Raw genomic sequence first — 19,893 nt, 5'->3', positions numbered from 1 at the left:
GCCTTTGCCTGTCTTGGAAATGACCTTGTCTTCTTGCTTCTGTGGATTTCATTCTGGTCCAATGCATATGGCTGAGCAAGTAACCAGTGCTTTCCCTCGGGAACACAATGCTGCTCCAAACAGGGAGAAAGCCTCACATTTTCTTCTGCAGGCATGTTTCTAAATCACTCTAAATGCAGGTGCTGAAGCTGCACCTGCTCTATGCTGGCTGAAGCCCTTTTCAGCCTCCCTAGCCCAGCAGAGCACTTTCCCTCCTGCCAAAATGGGCAGGCATTAACAAGGAGTGTTCTGGCCCAGCCACAACTGAAAGGAAGAGATCCCAGGGCTCCATCCTTCTGCTTAATCCAGGATGGTGAACATGCCAAAAACAACAAGCAAATTATCTTTCCAGTGTGGTGTAGCGGTTAAGAACAGCGGTTTGGAGCGGTGGAGTCTGATCTGGAGAACTGGGTTTGATTCCCCACTCCTCCACATAAAGCCAGGTTGGTGACCTTGGGCTAGTCACACTATCTCAGCCCCACCTACCTCACAGGGTGTACGTTGTGGGGAGGGGAAGGGAAGGTGATTGTAAGCTGGTTTGAGTCTCCCTTAAGTGGCCCCTGATACACATTCAGGCAGCCAACATGCCCCCTGCCCCGTTGTTCAAGTGACAAAAACCTGTAACTGTTGTTCATCTGGTGGATCTTCTATGCAGGCACGCATTGGGGGACTGCGCAGGCGCAGGCCAGCCACAGATAAGATTTGTCAGCTTCTAGAAAAATCTAGAGAGAGTGCTCCCCCTCCCCTTGGGGCATGCAATCTTCCCGCCTACCGGTCACATGACCCAAGGGGGAGGGAGCACTCTTCCCTCCAGTTCTCCAACCTGTCGCCACGGAACCAACCACTGGTCTAGCGGAAAGGTCCCACAGAGGGAAGGAGGGAGGGATGTGTGCCTGCATAGAAGATCCACCAGATGAACAACAGTTCCAGGTAAGTGAAACTCTGTTTTTCATCTGCGTGGCTTCTATGCAGTCCCACATTGGGAGAGTAGTGAGCTCGCTTACCAGGACGGTGGGTGTGGGACAGTCACCGAAATAAAGACTGCAGTACGGCACGTCCCACGGCTGCATCTCTCGCTGAGTCCACATCCATAGCGTAGTGTTTCATAAACGTGGAGGGCGTGGACCAGGTGGCAGCCTTACAGATGTCCCGGAGATCTATCTTGGAAGAAAAGGCGATGGAAGCCGCATACGCTCTGGTAGAGTGCGCTTTAATCATAGGAGGGCATTCTTGGTGAGCAAGATCATAGGCCAGTTTAATGGTTGACGTGATCAACCTCGAGAGGGTTTGAGGAGAAGCACGACGACCTTTACAGGGTCCCCCGAAGCAAACAAAAAGGTTATCATCCTTACGAAAGTTCTGAGACCTCTTAATGTAAAAAAGGAGGGCTCTTCGGACATCGAGGGAGTGTAACGCTCTATCAGCATCTGATGATGGGCGAGGGGGAAAAACAGGGAGGACAATGTCCTATGTAAGGTGGAAGACCGATACGGCCTTAGGTAAAAAGAATATCTTTGGCTTCAGTACCACCCTATCCGAGTGGAACTTAGTATAAGGAGGGGAATGTAAGTCGCTTACCCTCCTTGCCGAGGTGATTGCGACCAAAAAGGCCACCTTCAATGAAGGTAGAGCCAGTTCACAGGTGGCTAACGGCTCAAACGGAGGTCTCATGAGCTATGAGAGGACTAAGGAGAGACTCCACTGAGGAACGGGAGGAGTGACGGGAGGATATAAATTAGTGAGACCTCTCAAAAACTTTTTGGAAAGGGGATGAGAAAAAACTGAAAAGGAGTCAATATCCGGGTGAAAAGCCGAAATAGCGGCTAAATAAACTTTAATGGATGAATTAGATAAACCTTCATCTTTGAGGGTTAACAGATAATCAAACACAGTAGATAGTGGGCCAGTAATTGGCGAAACATCTTTGACCTTAGCCCAATTAGAAAAATGTCTCCATTTAGCGTCATAGGACCGCCGTGTGGAGGACTTCAAGGAGTGTAGTAAAACATTAGCTACCCTATCAGACCACTGCCCTGGGGCCGCACCCTCCAGGCAGCAAGTTGTAGGTCTGGGGGGGGGAGTAGGAGGGATCCTTCAGAAGAAGGATGTAGTTCCCTTGCGCAAGTGACATGAACACTGCGAACCACAACCTCCTGGGCCAAAACGGAGTGACAATGATGGCATCTGTCTTGTCGTGGTTCAATTTGGCCAGGACCTTGTGAAGTAGAGGGAATGGAGGAAAGAGATAAAAGAGAGCCCCGTTCCAAATTGCTTGAAAGGCATCCCCCAGTGAGCTCGGACTGGCTCCCGCCCTCGAATAAAACCTGTGACACATGAAGTTGATATGTGTGGCAAGAGGTCTATTTGCGGGTAACTCCACTGTAGGAATATTTGGTGGAGACAGTCGTTGCTTAAGGTGAGCTCGTGCGTTTGATTGGGAAGGAGACTCAGAGCATCTGCTAACGTGTTGCTCTTGCCTGCAATGTGAATCGCTACGAGAGTAGCGTGGTGAGTTATGGCCCATTCCCAAATGTCGCTGGCCTCTTTGGAGAGCAAAACGGACCCTGTGTTGCCCTGATTGTTTATATAATACTGGGCGGTGGAGCTGTCTGTAGCGATCTGAATGTGATGTCTGTCCAGGTGCCCTGTGAATGAAGACAGAGCGAGATGGTTGGCACGAAGTTCTAATAAATTTATGTGCAACCGGGATTCTAAATGCGACCATGTACCACATGACGTAAGGTAACCACAATGAGCCCCCCATCCAGAAAGGGAAGCATCTGTGAACAGGTGTCTCTCAGGGGAAGGACAATGAAAGGGGATGCCTGAGAAGATATTGACATCATGTGCCCACCATTGTAGGAAGGAAATGACATATCTGGGGATAGGTAGGCGTTTGTGCTGGGGATCTACATTGAGCCTAAACGCCCGGAGGAACCAATTTTGGAGCGGACACATATGGAGGCTTGCATACTCTACCACAGCCGTGGTAGAGGCCATGAGGCCTAACAACTGTTGTATATGATAGGCTGTTTGAAAACGTTTCCTAGTGAACCTAGCCACCAGTTTTTGAATGGCACGACCTCTTTGTACAGGGAGGAAGGCCCTGGCTTGCTCAGCATCCAAACGCGCTCCAATGAAGGTCTGCACTTGTGCAGAGACAAGTTTGGACTTGGAAAAATTAATTAAAAGACCCAGGTTGTTAAGGACCGAAAGGACTAAATCGACTTGTGTGGCCAATTCCGACTGAGATGGACCCACGATTAACCAATCGTCGAGGTAGGGAAATATTACACAACCCTTCAGGGCAAGGTGAGCTACCACAACTGCAAGGCACTTTGTAAAGGTCCTGGGGGCCGTAGACAACCCAAATGGTAACACATTGTACTGGTAACATTTTCTGTTACATTCAAATCTCAGGTATTGGTGACACTCTGTGTGAATCGCAATGTGGAAGTAAGCATCGTGGAGATCTAACACTACTAACCACATATGCCTATCCTGGAGGGGAAGCACTTCCGGGAGCGAGACCATACAGAATTTTCTGGTCCCAGGGCGCTTCCCCCCCCTTTTTATCCACAAGAAAGAAGCGGGAATAAAACCCGCGGTTCTGGTCAGAAGATGGAACCTCTGCAATAGCCCCCTTGGAGAGGAGACTGTCAACCTCTTGTACAAGTAGGTCAGGGGCCGGTGTTGGAGAGCAGCCCAACAGTCTATATGGAGGTAACATATCAAACTCTATGAAGTAACCGACATTTATTATTTTCAGAACCCAGACATCGTTGGTAATCGAAAACCAAGCATGGAAGAAAGCAGACAGGCGATCAAGAAAACAAACAGACACATCTAGTCATGCCTGTTTTGGCTTGTTAAAACGGGCCGGAGACCCTCTGGGGCCTTTGCGGACCCTAGGTTTGTTTTGGAACTTCCTTTTGTTTTGAGGGCGAGGAAAGGATGGGCAAAATGATGGTTGTGTAAAAGAACTCTGAAAACGGTATGGGCGGAAAGGCTGGTTGGCTTGTCGGCCAAAGTAACGCCACTTAAAGTCAGGCGCCTGAGGGGTAATCCCTAGGGACTTTGCATTTGTTTTATTCTTTTTCAAGCGATCCAGGAAGGTATCCGTTTGGTTGCTGAATAAGGACATCCCTTCAAACGGAAGGTCCTCGATACATGATCTAGTATCATAGGGGAGCGCAGATTGACATAGCCAAGCGTGTCTGCGAATAACTATGGCGGATGCAATGGCTTTACTGGACGAATCCACCACGTGGCGTGCCGCTGTGAGCTGCTGTCTTGCTAAAGACATGCCTTCTGACTGAATGGCTAATGCCGAAGGACGCTGGTCATCAGGAAGGACGGAAATTTGAGGGAGTACTGATACCTGGCCATGACAGCAAGGAAGTTGGAAATGCGGAGGCCTACCGCACTAGAAGTGTAAATTTTTCTAGCAAGGGTATCCAGTTTACGACCCTCTCTATCCTGTGGAGAGGAATGTGCTCCTGACCTATATTTACCAGGCAAGGCTTCCACTATGATGGAATTAGGTGGGGGGTGCTGATAAAGGAACTCTCCACCTTCCCTGCGAATCTTATAGAGATTCTCTACTCTTTTGGTGGACGAGGGGACTGAGGCAGGCTTAGCCCAGTTGGTATGGACCACTTTGAGAATGCTTTTTATCATGGGGAGGGCCACAGGGCTTACATCAGGGCTATGGAGGATATCCATAATATCATCTATCGGACCGGAATCCTCCGGTTTAAACTCAATTTTAAGAGCCTTCGCCATGCAGATTAGTTGTTCCACGTATAAGTGAACATCTCCCATAGGAGAAACCGGTTTAGAGTCCCCGACAGTGTCCTCGGGTGAGGGAACTGAAGCGTGGGATTCCTCATCCTCATCCGAACTAGGAGAGAAGGAGGCGTCATACTCGGAATGATCAGTGTCCCTTGACATGGAAGGAGACCTGGATAAAGGAGGCTTGCGAAGCGGAGCTTGCCTTGGATGGATGGAATCTTTGGATTGGTCATCAGGATGGCGAGACGGCGTGTGTCAACGCCGACGAGAGCCCCCAGAAGGCGACCGTGAACGGGAGCGATGGTGACGACGACAGTCGACTGAAGAACCCAAGCAAACTGAGGGAGTCGGGTATCGGCGTCGAGAAACATCCCGGCACCGATGGGAGGGAGAGCGGCTCCTAGAGGAGGAACGGTGCCTCCGAATGACAGGACTGCGTGAACGAAGTGAACGGCTATGTCCGGTGATTAACTGCTTGGATGATGAACGACGAGTGTGAACATCCGGACCATGTGAGCGAAGTGAACGGCTATGTCCGGAGATTGACTGTTTGGATGAAGACCGGCGAGATTGGGAGCGGCGAGAAGTAGATCGGCGCTGACGATGAATGGATCGGCTTCAACGATAGGATCGGCTCCAACGAGACGAACGGCTCCGACGCGAGGATCGGCTCTGATGAGAAGAACGGCTGCGACAAGTAGATCGGCTCTGACGAGAGGACGACCAGCGTCTGCGGGAGACGGATCGACTCCAACGGGCGGAACGACGTCGAGAAGAGGATCGGCTCCGACGGGTAGGGCGGCAACGGCGCGAAGTAGACCAACGCCGACTGGATCTGGATGAAGCCGGACTTCGAGAATGGCGTCGAGAAGTCGATCGACGCCAAGGCCGTTGACCAGGTTCGAGATGGGACGAACCTTTCGGCGACTCTACTAGGGTCTTTTCGACTGACCGTTGAGAGTCTCGTTGGGTGCTCACAGGAGGGGGTGGCTGAACGGCACCTTCCTGGAGCTCTGCAGATTCTGCCTGAGGCCCCTTATCGCCAGGCTGTGGGGACTTTGTAAGCACCGGAGGCACATCTTTGAAGAGATGAAGAAGGTGCTGTCTGAACTCAGCCGAGTCTTCCTGGGCCCTGCTTGGACACGGAACCGAGGTGGTAGCCAGGGAATGAGGAGGCGAATCCTCGATAGTAATGGGCTGCTGCGCAGCTACATCGGAGGTGAGCGACGCAGAGGGATGAGACGACTTGGCCTGAGATCGGCGTCGAGGAGATGTCGAGGGTGATGGGGGTCGAAGAGACTTCGGTGAACGCGAAGGTGATCAGCGCCGAGGTGATCTGGAGCGGAAAACGTGGCGCGAAGAGCTGCGGCCATCTTGGGAATCCGGAGCAGTAAACTTTGCCAGATGAACAATGACCGACAAGGGCTTCTTAGAAGGGCCACCCCTCTTGGATTTTTTTTGTTGGGGGTCCCGCTTCGGACTGTGGCTTACAGGTCGAAGTACCAGGCTCAGCAGATTGACCCCGCGGACGCAGAGACTCTTTGTAGAGGTGAGAGAGCAGGTGAGTCGACCGAACCCTCAGGGCCTTGTTGGTGAGTTTGGAGCAACTTTTGCAAGTTGCAGGAATGTGGCCTTCTCCCAAACAAAGGAGACATTCAAGGTGAGGATCAGTCTTCGCCATCTTGGTACCACAAGAGGTACATTTTTTGAAAAGTGGAGCTTTCTTAGACTCCATTGGCTAGAGACGAAGCTAACACGTTCTCTCTTCGTGGTGGCAGAAAGAGAACTGGAGGGAAGAGTGCTCCCTCCCCCTTGGGTCATGGGACCGGTGGGCGGGAAGACTGCATGCCCCAAGGGGAGGGGGAGCACTCTCTCTAGATTTTGCTAGAAGCTGACAAATCTTATCCGTGGCTGGCCTGCGCCTGCGCAGTCCCCCAATGTGGGACTGCATAGAAGCCACGCAGATGAAGAATACTTGCCTCTTGACAGTTCCAATCAAGAAAGGCTCCAGGGCCATTGTTTAAAATTCAAAATACTTTTCTTCCTGTGTAACAGTGATGCCATCAGCACCGCCAATCAGATTTGGCTGATTCCTGACACAGAGGGCAAACAGAGGTAATCCACAGTGAAATCGTTTTATTGCACATTTCTTTGCAGGTCTAAAAAGGGCCGTTCATTTTGAATCAAAACATCCCTCTTTCTAGCAGCAGTGGTTACAGCCAATCAGACTTGGTTTTGGTGACAACGTCACCTAAGCTGTAGCCAACCAGAGCTGCAAACAGCAGGAACCAGTATGAAAACGTTAAGCGTTCTGAGAACGGGGCTCTAAGTTTCCACATCAATAAAGGTCACTGTGGAAAACTCAGCTCACCCCTTTCTTTAATGTGGAGTCAAAATAATGTTAATTTTATTTAGCTTTTGGTTTAACCCTGTAAATCCTCCAACTGACACAAAGCATAGATATGTGTAAATGGATATTCTTCCCCATGCCAGGTAGTCTTTGCTCTATCAATATAAATTGTAAGTTTGTTGAAGCAGGGATGTGCCTTTCGCTTAAAGCACTCCATACACCAGCGGCATTATACAGGGTGTTGACCATTAATTTTTGGGGAGAGGTGGTTGATGTCAATTTAGGTTCAGCTGCAGCTATTCCCGTTTAGTCCCAACTTCAAGCCAGTTCATTTCTATTCAGCAACAAAGCTTTGCTCTTTGAATGCTGGCAAAATACAGAACTCGACAACAGAAACACTTCTTCGCAGAAAGATGTGAGAAATCCCCGCGACAACTGAGTTAACCACACATCTGTTGAGCGATATAGTGTGTGAGCGAAAATGCCCTTGATATCAAGAAGTGATGTCTGCAGGTTGGCTGTATCACCCACATATCTACAGCAGAGGGCACTGCGGGTTACGTTATGTAGAACAACAGGTTTAGGGGCCCTGAATCTCCGCACTCCATGCTGACGCTGGCCTCCTTCCAGACTTCAATAATCCGAGATGCAAAGCCTCATCACAGCTTTGCCTTCACCCTACATATTGCATAGCTCTTGCCCTTTCCCCTCTCCCTCTGTGCAACCTCTACCAGGATTTCCGTAGCTTCTCCTTAATGAGGGTACTGCTTGGAAGGTTTTTAATGAGAAGCTAATCTGAACCACCTGTTGAGAAATACCCTGAAGGATAAGAAGCCCACATAAGAGTTTCATCAGAAATCTAAGCAGCATCCAGATCTTAGAGCTGTAAGGGAAGGGATGCGCCCACTGATGGGGCACAGGCCAAGAAAGGAGGGTGTTCGTGCCCAACAAATCCAGTCCTCCCAAAACCTTTGCATAACATTTCACTGACTAATGAGAACTACAAGAAGCACATGTGGAACTGCAGAAATAACTGCAGAAGAGAGTTAGCGTAGTGTAGTGGTTAAGAGCGGTGGACTCTGTTCTGGAGATCCGGGTTTGATTCCCCACTTCTCCACAAAAGCAGCGGACACTAATCTGGTGAACCAGGTTGGTTTCCCCACTCCTACACATGAAGCCAGCTGGGTGACCTAGGGCTAGTCACACTGTCTCAGCCCCACCTACCTCACAGGGTGTCTGTTGTGGGGAAAGGAAGGGAAGGTGATTGTAAGCTGGTTTGATTCTTCCTTAAGTGGTAGAGAAAGTCGGCATATAAAAAACAACTCCTTTTCTTCTTCTTCTTCTACCTGGTAAAATCCAAGACACAGATTGTGTCTTCAGGTTTGGGATTGAGAAATACAAGCCACGGTGGGTAAAACTGAAAAGGAGTTGCTATAACCTACAGGATTCTCAAGGCAGTCCAGAAATCTGCCAAACCAAGGCATCTGGTACAAAGTATTTAGTAACTAGGAAGGCAGTGGATCTTCATCTTGAGAACAATGCCCGCAACTAAAAATTATGCATTTTGTAATGTCTCTACTTGTTATAGAAGAGCCCTGTGACGCAGAGTGGTAAGCTGCAGTACTGCAGTCAAAAGCTCTGCTCACGACCTGAGTTTTACTGAACAGAAGTTAATTTCAGGTAGCCGGCTCAAGGTTGACTCAGCCTTCCATCCTTCCGAGGTCAGTGAAATGAGTACCCAGCTTGCTGGGGGTAAAGGGAAGATGACTGGGGAAGGCACTGGCAAACCACCCCGCAAACAAAGTCTGCCTTGGAAACGTCGGGATGTGACATCACCCCATGGGTCAGGAATAACCCACTGCTTGCACAGGGGACGTTTACCTTTACCTTTTTACTACTTGTTATGCTTCTCATGTATACATGTGTCCCAGATGTTTTAATACTTCATTCTTCATGAACTCAACAGGAACCCTCCATCTCAAATCTGAAACTCTTGTCTGAACTTCTTGCATCTCAGACAGTAACACTATATAAATATTACTACTGCCCAGGCGGTCTCCAAACCTTTTCTGATAATCAGATTTGTGCTACCCTTCATTAGATCAAAGCACTCCAGCATCCAGGTGATCCAGAAAGGCGCAACAATCCTGCCATTATGATAAAAATACATCTTCAAACATTTCTGCTCATGTTAAGACTACCAGGATTATAATGGCTAGCATTATCCAATATGCCAGTTTAATCTGCTATCGCATAACGAAACAGCAACTATGCAACGTTACTTCTGTGGCTACTATCAACAATTACACCCAAAGATGTTTTCCGCTTTGGAATGCAGCTGAAACATGCCAAGCCCTCACATCGTCAAGGTGCCTTTACCTCGTGCCGCATTGGCTTGATGTGCTGATGATCAGACATCCATCTGGGAGAAAATTCCATCCTCTGCAAACGTTTCTCCTGAAATTAGGGAAACAAGTAAACACGGATGAGAGCAGGATCTGCTACAAGAAGCTTTGCATTAAATACATCTATTGCCAATTAATAATAATACACCCTACAATAATTTTAAGTATACCAAGGGATTCAGAATTTCTTCCATGTTCATTCTCATTTTACCTATGTGATCAAGGCATATTTATGAGAACAGAATCATACACAACTCCCCAAAGAACAGGCTTGGGTGTTGAAATGCTGACAGACTGATTTTTAACACACTTTTCAAGAACAAGGCTACAGTGTCAGAGCATTGCTGAGATTAGGAACTGTCCTTGAGGTTCACAATCTCATGGAATTATTATGCTGAAAATCACTAAGAGACCATCCGGTCAACCCCACCTGCTATGACAGTTTCTTCTATCTATTAGCGGTAAGCACACATCCCAATCATTCTATACAATCTAGAACATAAAAAAAGAAAGCAGTGTGCAAAAAGGAGAGTGCAGGTGGACCAAGCCAGACACCACAGAAGGCGGCAATCCTGCTCCTTGGATGAGTGCTACTGTGACCTAGAGAGGGCGGGAGAATACCCTATACACTGGGACACCCAGAGGGGAAATGTGCAGCTGCAATTGACCTGCTCTCTGAGCCACCAGTCATGGAAGTACCTAATTTTCTTGTTTATTAAGCCCCTACAAAAAATGTACAGGGAATTTGTACTTTTCAGAATTTTCACAAAAGCATTTAAAACAATGTCATTAATTGAATTTAAAACAATGCCATTAATTTAGTTTAACAGCATATTTTGAATCAAATATTCCATCTTAACCTTTTGTGCAATCATGTTGCAGATTTCTGGCAGAAAGTCTTCACTCAGGAGCTTGTAGAGCTGTCGCTCCCTCAAAGACGTTCTCTCTCGGAAGCTCTCTGTGACCTGCCTCCACTCCTCTTCTGTCTGACACAGCAACCACCATGTTCCATGACCTGGTCCTTGAGAGCCATCCATAAAGCAAAAAAATGTCAGGGATATCATTGCCCATGGGAAAGCACGCTGCTCCTAACAGGCATCACCTGTCATGATGGTAAAAACCAGCGAGAGCTCTAATTTTTATACATCATACAGCAATTTTACTCTGTATTTTTTACTATTTTATTTGGTTAACACTTGACGCCAACTTCATATGTGCAAACTCGCAGAACAGTCCATATTTCAATTTCAGGCATTTAAATCCAGCTGCATTTTCTCGATTTTTACTACGTGTGCTCAGTTTATATCTTTATAACAACCCTGTGAGGTTGGTTAGGCTGCATATGACTGGCCCAGGGTCGCCTCAGTGTGCTTCATGGCTGAGTGAAGACTTCAGCGCAGGTCTTCATGGTTCCATTCCAATGCTCTCATCACTCTCCCTCACTGGTTTTAGGCTCTAAAACTGAAACCATGGACAGAACAACTGCTCAGCACAGTGTAATAGTGAAAGCCCAACTGGTAAGCCTTTTTAAAAACACAAACCAGCACTTTTTAAAAACCTGTCCTGTAAGCAATGCTAGAAAAGATTTTGAAGTGTAAGGATGTGTCACTGGCGACCAAGACTAGATTAATTCATGCCATCGTATTCCCTATTACGATGTATGGGTGTGAAAGCTGGACAGTGAAGAAAGCTGATAAGAAGAAAGTAGATTCCTTTGAAATGTGGTGTGGGAGGAGAGTGTTACAGATTCCGTGGACTGCCAAAAAAACAAATCAGTGGGTTATAGGTCAAATCAAGCCTGAACTGACCCTAGAAGCTAAAATGACTAAACTGAGGCTATCGTATTTTGGTCACATCATGAGACGACAAGAGTCACTGGAAACGACAGTCATGCTAGAAAAAGTTGAGGGCAGCAGGAAAAAAGACCCAACAAGAGATGGACGGACTCAATAAAGGAAGCCACAGCCCTCAATTTGCAAGATCTGAGAAAGGCTGTCAAAGACAGGACATTTTGAAGGACTTTCACTCATAGGGTCACTCATAGGGTCGGAAGCGACTTGACGGCACTTAACACACACACAAGCAATGCCTCATCTTCCAAAGACACCAGGAAGCATCGCATGGTATTTACATGTGGAAGAATTCAGCTATAGGATCAATCAGAGTCTGGGTGCTGCATAATCCTAGGGACATGGCATCACCATGAAAACTATGGCATCGGAGGAAATATGGGAAATATCTTATTTCCTGCATACTGAGTGTCTTTTTCAATCATGCCTCCATATCTGTGTTCTGATACTACATAGCCTTTGAAACAGGGGGGTCCTAAGCTTCTCAGCTGCTACCTACAGGGGGGAAAACCCAGTCCAATGCCCTTAAGTTTTTTTTTTTGTAGAGGTGGGGTTGGGGGTCAGCTCAATAGCTAGACAGGATGGTAGAGATGGAGGAAGCAGTGACTTCAGCAAGCTCAAAATCTGTACTGCCAAAAAGGATGAACTAGCAAGGAGGATAAAGACTTGCTTTCTCCTGCTATGACAGAGAGCCTCCGTATGCTGGAGAGGATTCCTTGCATGTTAATCTACCCCGCAACAGAAAGAATGTCAACATCATGACATGAGAAAGTCAAAGATCTCCAGTGTCAGAACAGTTGGATCTCGTTTTCTTATTTGTGCAGAATGAAACAGGTATGAGAAAGAAGGGACAAGCAGGAGAACCTCCCTTGGGAGATGTTATCTCTTTAGAGCAACATTTTCAAACATAACTCTTGTCCATTCCTTACCATTTCTCAACTGCGAATCATGCACAACTGCATTTTCCTCTGCCTTCTCTCTGCAAGCAAAAAGAAATTGTTAATCAGTTATATAAAGCAAATTTAAATACGGAAATACACCTACTGCCAACTGACACAGATGCTCAAACAAAACAATCTAATACCATTTTAACATTGAAAGGCAAACTGAAGATCACAACTCTATACATGATCAAAAACTAGTTGATAAAATAGATGTAAATTCTTCGCCACATGAAAAAAATATTTATATGATCAATGGCATTTAAATACCACTAATGGGGCCATTTCCTTTACTACTTACATAAACAACTACCACCTGTCATATTAATTCCTAAGGGAGATGATTAAAAAAATCAATATTTCTGATGGTTGTATACCATGGTGGTAAGCTTACTAGTATTTAGGAAAGAATTATAACTTCCCTGATTTACTGCTGTGGAGGCAGGCAGGCAGGCATGCAATTGATAAAAACACTGGTGCCATCTATTCCCTTAGCACTGGTGGCATTTGGAAAGGTCAGAGTGTCCTGAAAATTTGGTTACTGGTGGCTTCTTTTATTCATACTGCTTACTGCAGAACTTGGATTTATTACAACCAGATATTAAGCAGAGCCGACCATGCTTAGCTCAACAGATCTGTGGAAGTTGCAGCTCGAGACGCCACAGATATGGGAGAAATTATTAGATTTTAGACTTCTTTCATTTGGATTCAGAATGCCCTTCGTGCTTGCATTCATCTCTTTCACCACTACATTTTCCCTGCCTTCAAAATGTACATTATACTCCCCTTTTAGATCACAAAAGTACTACGTACACTCATGATACGAAGTACAGAAATAAAGTAATAATGGTTTGCATTTCGCCACCCAGATCTCTTAGATGAATATTCCAAGCATGTTTTTTTTTTTTTTTTTGTTCTACCTCAAGAGATTCTCCTCCAGCAACTTTTTCCGTTTTGGGGGTCGACCTCGTCTTTTTACTACTTTTCCAGGAACGGCTGGAGCGCTTGCCTGTGTCCAGCTTCCCCTGAAACATATTGAAGAGTTACAAAATAGCTACAGAGTACCATAGCAGCAGTTGGCAAGATCAGGAGGGTAAGGAAAGAGCAGTGACAGCAAGAAGTATTGGAACAGCTGCAGCAGGCCAAGCGAGATTAGCTCCACGGGGGATAAAGGTAAGAGAAAGCGCACAACCACTGGGTGCGCAATGAAATCCAGAGCAGACACAATTTGTTGTCATCTGCAAAGGCCTGAACTATTTTTATTTACATTAGTAGTAGAAGAGTTGGTTTTTTATATGCCGACTTTCTCTACCACTTAACGGAGAATCAAACTGACTTACAATCACCTTCCCCTCCCCACAAAAGACACCCTGTGAGGTAGGTGGGGCTGAGAGAGTGTGACTTGGCCAAGGTCATCCAGCTGGCTTCATGTGTAGGAGTGGGGAAACAAATCCAGTTCACCAGATTAGCCTCCGCCGCTCATGCAGAGGAGTGGGGAATCAAACGCGGTTCTCCAGATCAGACTCCACCACTCCAAACCACTGCTTTTAACCACTATACCACACTTTCTCACAGAGACTCCAGTGATGCCCTGTCAAGAGACTACAGGCAGCCTCTCTTGCCTCCAGTGGCGAGAAACCTTTTTGATTCTGCAGGCACCTTTAGAATTCTGGCACGGTATGGTAGGTGCGGCAACAAAATGGCTGCTGCAGGAGGCGGAGCCAGCTATAAAATGACTGCGGCAGCTGAACTTCAGCCACACAGTGAAGATCCTTGTGCTGTGGTGGCAGCTGCTGCCAAAACAATATTTTTTAAAAATCTGCACAGCCAATCAAATCTCCAGTAGCCAATTAGAAACGTTGCTGGGAAAAAGCCCTACCTGCCCCTGCCTACTTCCTAAAAAGGTGGGCAGCAGAAAAGGTGTCGGTGGGCCCCATGGCACCAACGGGCACCACGTTGGGGACCTCTGCTTAAGACCCATTGGATTTTGTTATCCTACAAAGAAATACTGTGAACCAGATCTACCTCTGCTAGGATGGCACAGCTTCTGTGCCTGCCTAACTCACAGGGCCATTCTGAGGGCAAGCAGAATAAAACCTGAAAGTGACAAGTATTAATAAATACACAGTAATAGTTGTGATCGGGAAGTTAGCGAACAGTGCTGAACCTGCAGTCTTTGGAAGAACTAGTAGTTCTTAAAACCCCTGTGTCTTCCCGAAATTTGCTCTCCTTACCCCTTACCTGTCTGAAGCCAGCTCTCCATTCGGTTTGGCTGGTTCCTCTTTGTACAATCGAGTACCATAGAAATACCAGTAGAGGGCGCCATTGCTATCCTCACCCAACGGTTCCACCCGGAGGCTATCTGCATCCAAACCCTGTATTTGGAAGTACATACAAGAAAAGAAAAACAATTGAAAAGGGGCAATCCTTGTCACAACAAACCACAACAACACTTGCCTCCAAATATCCCTCTTATGCTGAGAGCAGATATAATTATTCCTAGGCACAGTCATAGAATCACAGAGTTGGAAGGGTCCACCAGGGTCATCAACCCCCTGCACAATGCAGGAAATTCACAACCCCAGTGACCCCTACTCCATGCCCAGTAGATGGCCAAGATGCCTCAATAGTGAAAATGCAACATTAAATGGAAACTGTCACAAAGGCGAGCAACTGCCCTAAAAGGCCATGCCTCCCTTACTCTGATTTTAATAATAATTTGTTTTTCAGGCCACAGCAGTCTTTACCTGTGCTCCGCAGTGATGTTTTGAACTACAGCTGGGGGGAAAAGTTACTTCCTTTTTAATTGGTCCCGCATCACAGTGTGATCGTGAGAGTTAGAAACCACTGATGTGCAACAAAGGGTTTACATCACCACAGAGGCGTATCAATGCCCTGCTACCAAGGAAAGGAGGGAAACAAGCCTCTTAAAACCAAACCAAAGTAGGCCTTCATTGGAGCCACTCATTGGGAGCCCTTGCCTTAAGACACTGCCGAACTGTGTGAAAATCAACTCTAATGGGCAACAACAACCACGAAACATTTGCAGTTACATACACAGTAAGGCAGGATAATTTCCAAAGCGTTGATATTTTGACTGGCAACCAAGTAGAACCAAGGGAACAAAAAGAAACCTTGGCTGGCCTAGGCAACTTCACTTCCCACCAGACTGATTAACCTGTTAAAATCAAGACAGTCATTTAACATCTCCATAACCCTCCAAGGACCCTTCTTTAGCTGCGAGCAACTCCTGAACACATACACAGAAATATACATGGCTTATTGTAGGGATGAGTCAGTAAGAACATCTCTGTGGGCACAATTATATTTAAAAAATCAAAGCAACAGAGGCAATAAATAGCAACATGTTCTGCTCAGGGTGGTTTGTATACCCAATTACCTCCAGTTCTCCAATCTTGAAAACTACAGAACTGAAAGGTGTCCTGCGGATGATACTTCCTTCATATAGTTGTACACATAAGGCAATTCCTTCTTGGTAGAGAATATGTTCCCATCACCTTTCCATGCTCTCTATCACACACACCTTGAGCAGGTCAAAGACATCATCAGCATCAAGTCGGTAATCACAAAGACGGTGAAGAATCTCCACACGGGTACGCAGTGGCAACTCCTGGAACGCAGATTCTCGCAAGGGGTTAGGCTTTCCTTCCTCCAGCTCCCAGCGGTAGTTGATGATATCCTCAAGGTAGCCGTGAAATGTCTGAGATCTACCAAAGAGAAGATCCGTATAAGGCACCACACAACCTGGTGCAAATAACCAAAGGCATTCTATGAAATGGAGGGTGGTGGGGGTGGTTAAATCCCATTAATATAAAAACCTTTTGGACAGGCAAATGTTTAAAAGCTGACCATGTTATTTGTGTAAAGTTAGTAACATGCTCTGTTTCTTTTAGATAAAGGAAAAAAGGGAAAGAGCTAAGACTTCTAATGTTTCAGGATTATTCCCATAAAAGAATTATCAAGAGTTGGTCAGTAGATTACTTATTCATGAAAAGGAAATTTCATGGTAGACAAAGCGTAATGAACTGAAATTATCAGTGGACAAGATAAGCTAATAAAAGTAGGTAGGCCTAGTAGCCTACATAAATAAATAAAACATTTAAGTTTGTATTCAGAAGGAAGAGTTTCTACCCTTCGCTCACCTTGTCAAATAATTATGAGTGTCAAAATTCTAACTCAATAAATTCATGAAGGGTATTACATGATACATTTTAATCCAACACCTCAGGGGTTACTTAAGAAGTCCCCCCCCACTGTGCTGGCATTGATTTTTCTTTTTTGCATTGTTCTGCATATATTGGATATCACTGTTTTTTAATATAAATTTTTATTATATTTTCAAACATAAAAAAGATAATACAAACAAAAAATATAACAATATAGAGACCTACACAATAAGAATTACATTTATCCTACCCATTTTATTCCCACCGCCCTCCACCAGTGTACCCCTAATCCCTCCCACCACTGTGTTGAACTTCCGGAGATGTGTCTAAACAGTTTATTATTATGTAAACAATAATCTAAATTACCAAAAATTGAATCTACAACTCGTTCACTATATTAATAATGTTCATTTTTGCCAGCTTGTCCCAATATGCAAAGGCTTTTGACCACATAGTTTTAAATTCTTCCACATCCGTCCCATGAAGGGAATCTGTTAATTTAGCCATCCGCATATATAACCATAATTTTTCTCTCCAGTCCTTAATTAGAGGTCTATTTACTAGCTTCCAGGATTTTGTAATAATAATCCTTGCCGCTGCAAAACTATATTGACATATGACTCTATCATTCCTATTCATGTTATCTTTAGGAATTCCTAATAAGCAAAAAGCTGGATCCATATTTATTTAAATATTAATCAAATTGTTGGTCTCCTTACTACCTTTCTCCAAAACTTTCTAATTTTTTTACAAACCCACCAGGCGTGCATAAAAGTTCCTTTTTCCATTCCGCATTTCCAACATAAATCAGAATTTCCCACTTTAAATTTACTAACCATCACTGGTGTAATATACCATCTATAAAACATCTTATATAAATTCTCTCTTATTTCATTAGTGATTGTAAATTTAAATTCTGTTTTTCATAATCTTTCCCAAACTTCAAGGTTAATATTATACCCCAAATCTCTCATCCATTTTATCATGACTGGTTTAATCCTCTCTTGCTCTAAATTTGTTTCTATTATAAGTTTATACATCCTTGCTATCTGACCTTTATTTCCCATATTTAATATTAATTCCAATTTAGATTTATTTCTATTAAACCCTGTTAATTTATCTTTATTAAATATGTCCTTTAATTTATAATATATAAACCAATCTCCAATCTTAAGTTCTTCTCTTGTTTTAAGAGTCCATGTATCACCACTATCCTCGATAATATCCCTATAATTACCTATATCCAAATTAAGCTGCGTTCCCCTTTTCATAAATGCTTCACTGGTTTTGTGACAGAGCGCTATGGCTTTTTATTATTTATTTCTTTAAATACTGAGGCAGTTCATCTGATGAATATGCTCATGGTCCAACTGATCACTGTATTTTCTATCAAGGAGTATTGTCCACTCAAAGCCAGTGCTGGACTTTCCTTCAGAAAGCATGGAATGGTTCACCTATTGATAAGGTTGCTGTTTTATTACTAGCTTTGGCTCTTGTGCCTCCATTAGCAGCTTGATTTTTTTAGCCCAGTAGCCATTTGTGTTTACCTCCATGTCAATTGAATTTCTGCAAACACTGCAACTTGCTTAGTGCTTGACATTTGTCAGACAAAGAGCAAACATAAGTTTAAATGTGCTCTGGCTAGCCATCATCTGTGATTTGGTGGATCACAAGTTATACAGGCTAGTTCTATAAGTTTGGAAACTCAATCCTGCTTCCATTCATGGAGCAAACTATGAATGACCCTTCAAGTCTTCCTAGCCTTCAAGCCTCTTGCAGCTTATGACTTTATGGTAACTGAACAGATTTGTAACCTTGGTGCAAATTTATTTATTTATGTTTTAGGACAAGGTGACTAAAGCCCACCGCTTACCTCTCCACAACATTCACAAGGGCATTACTCACAAAGTATCTGGGAAAGAGGCAGTGGGGAAATAAGCTGCTCTAAAAAGCAGATGCTTCACCCCTCAAAACCACATTTTAAACATGCTTTGGTAAGATGTGCATTTAAAGAGCTTCGACTACTGTCATGTCTAGTTTGGCCCTTACAACACTGGCACATCATCACAGATTAGCCTCATCTTCCATTGCTGTATGATCTCAATTTGATCCATTTAGTTTTTATTGTAATATATGGCCTTCAATAGCAGAAAAATGATCAGCATCACTTACAGATCCCCTTTTCTACCCATACTGCAACAAACTGAAATTATTATCTAATAACCAGGTACCAGTTAGTTCTACATATTTGTATTATTTGTGCAACTGTCAGAGAATGCCTAGGAGTCAGAGGGGCTTAACGCACGGCCAATTTGTCTCACTTTTGTGCCTTAATAGTAGCGAATCTCCATGGTCCACACGCACGACCGTCCAAGGGATGCGCATCGGACCCACCTTAGTCGCGAATTAAGGCAAAAAAACCCGGGTTAATCAATCCCTGGTTTATAGCGATCTTTTCAGTGCTAATCCGCTACTTTTTTTAAATTCCGCTACATTACCGGAATGCCGACGTGCGTGTAATTACTTGGCTAGCTCGCTACTAATGCCCCTTACCGGTCTCCTCCATCCCGCCCCCTTCCCTGCGCGAGCAATTGCCGCTTCCCGTCCCCCGTCCCGCCCCCTTTCCTGTGCGAGCAATTGCTGCTTCCGGCCTCCCGTCCCGCCTTTTTTTAATTGACAGGTTGAGACGATGGTATACCGGAACGCTGGTGTTCCAAGAAAAAAAAAGGGGGAGAATCACCCTTTGATTGGATAACTCCTCAGCCAATCCTTGGGCGATGTCACTCCCCTGCTATCCCGCATTGCGAACTATCCCACATTATATGGTTGGTTCAAACGCACGGGGAGCCTCCAGCAGCTACTTGTTTCAGACTTAATGTGGGATAGGCTGGCGTCATGCGTTTGATTATCCAGACTTAAATATTGTGGGATTAAATATTGTGGGATAACAGAGGAGCGAACCAGGAACATTCTGCCCACGCGTTAATGCCCAGAATCTTCTTGGATCGGAACAAAAGTTCATCTAGTCTAGCATTCTTTTCCAATAGTGACATGCCAGATTCTTCTGGAAAGACTCTAAACTAAAGGCAACATGGCTATCAGCAATCTCTGAATTAATTCCAAAGATGAGAACATAATATTGGGAATGTGATTTTGTAATATGTATCCTGACTGTCTCAGACACCTTTTCCAATATGCTGGATCAGGGAATGGGAAAAAGTAGACGTGAGAGGACTCAAATGTTTCACCCAGCTCTAAAACTCTACCATTCTTAGCCCAGAATCTCAAAGTTCCATCTTTCAAATCTTTGCAAATTACAGTGCTGAC

General features: G+C 45.1%; 1 protein-coding gene across 1 annotated transcript in view; it reads right to left on the bottom strand.

Annotated features, from left to right (window-relative positions):
- Nucleotides 1–19,893, bottom strand: part of LOC130475167 (chromatin remodeling regulator CECR2) — a 124,560-nt gene that overhangs the window by 23,463 nt on the left and 81,204 nt on the right. The window contains exons 3-8 of the mRNA XM_056846904.1: nucleotides 15,924–16,107; nucleotides 14,621–14,754; nucleotides 13,300–13,404; nucleotides 12,371–12,417; nucleotides 10,449–10,621; nucleotides 9,563–9,640 (exon numbers count right to left, since the gene is read on the bottom strand). Coding sequence (XP_056702882.1) covers nucleotides 9,563–9,640; nucleotides 10,449–10,621; nucleotides 12,371–12,417; nucleotides 13,300–13,404; nucleotides 14,621–14,754; nucleotides 15,924–16,107 — 721 coding nt within the window. The remainder of the gene's footprint in view (nucleotides 1–9,562; nucleotides 9,641–10,448; nucleotides 10,622–12,370; nucleotides 12,418–13,299; nucleotides 13,405–14,620; nucleotides 14,755–15,923; nucleotides 16,108–19,893) is intronic.

The sequence above is a fragment of the Euleptes europaea genome, chromosome 3, assembly GCF_029931775.1.
Source record: "Euleptes europaea isolate rEulEur1 chromosome 3, rEulEur1.hap1, whole genome shotgun sequence".
NCBI lineage: Eukaryota > Metazoa > Chordata > Lepidosauria > Squamata > Sphaerodactylidae > Euleptes > Euleptes europaea.
Note: the sequence above shows the minus strand (reverse complement) of the source record. Positions and strands in the feature narration are given on the sequence as shown.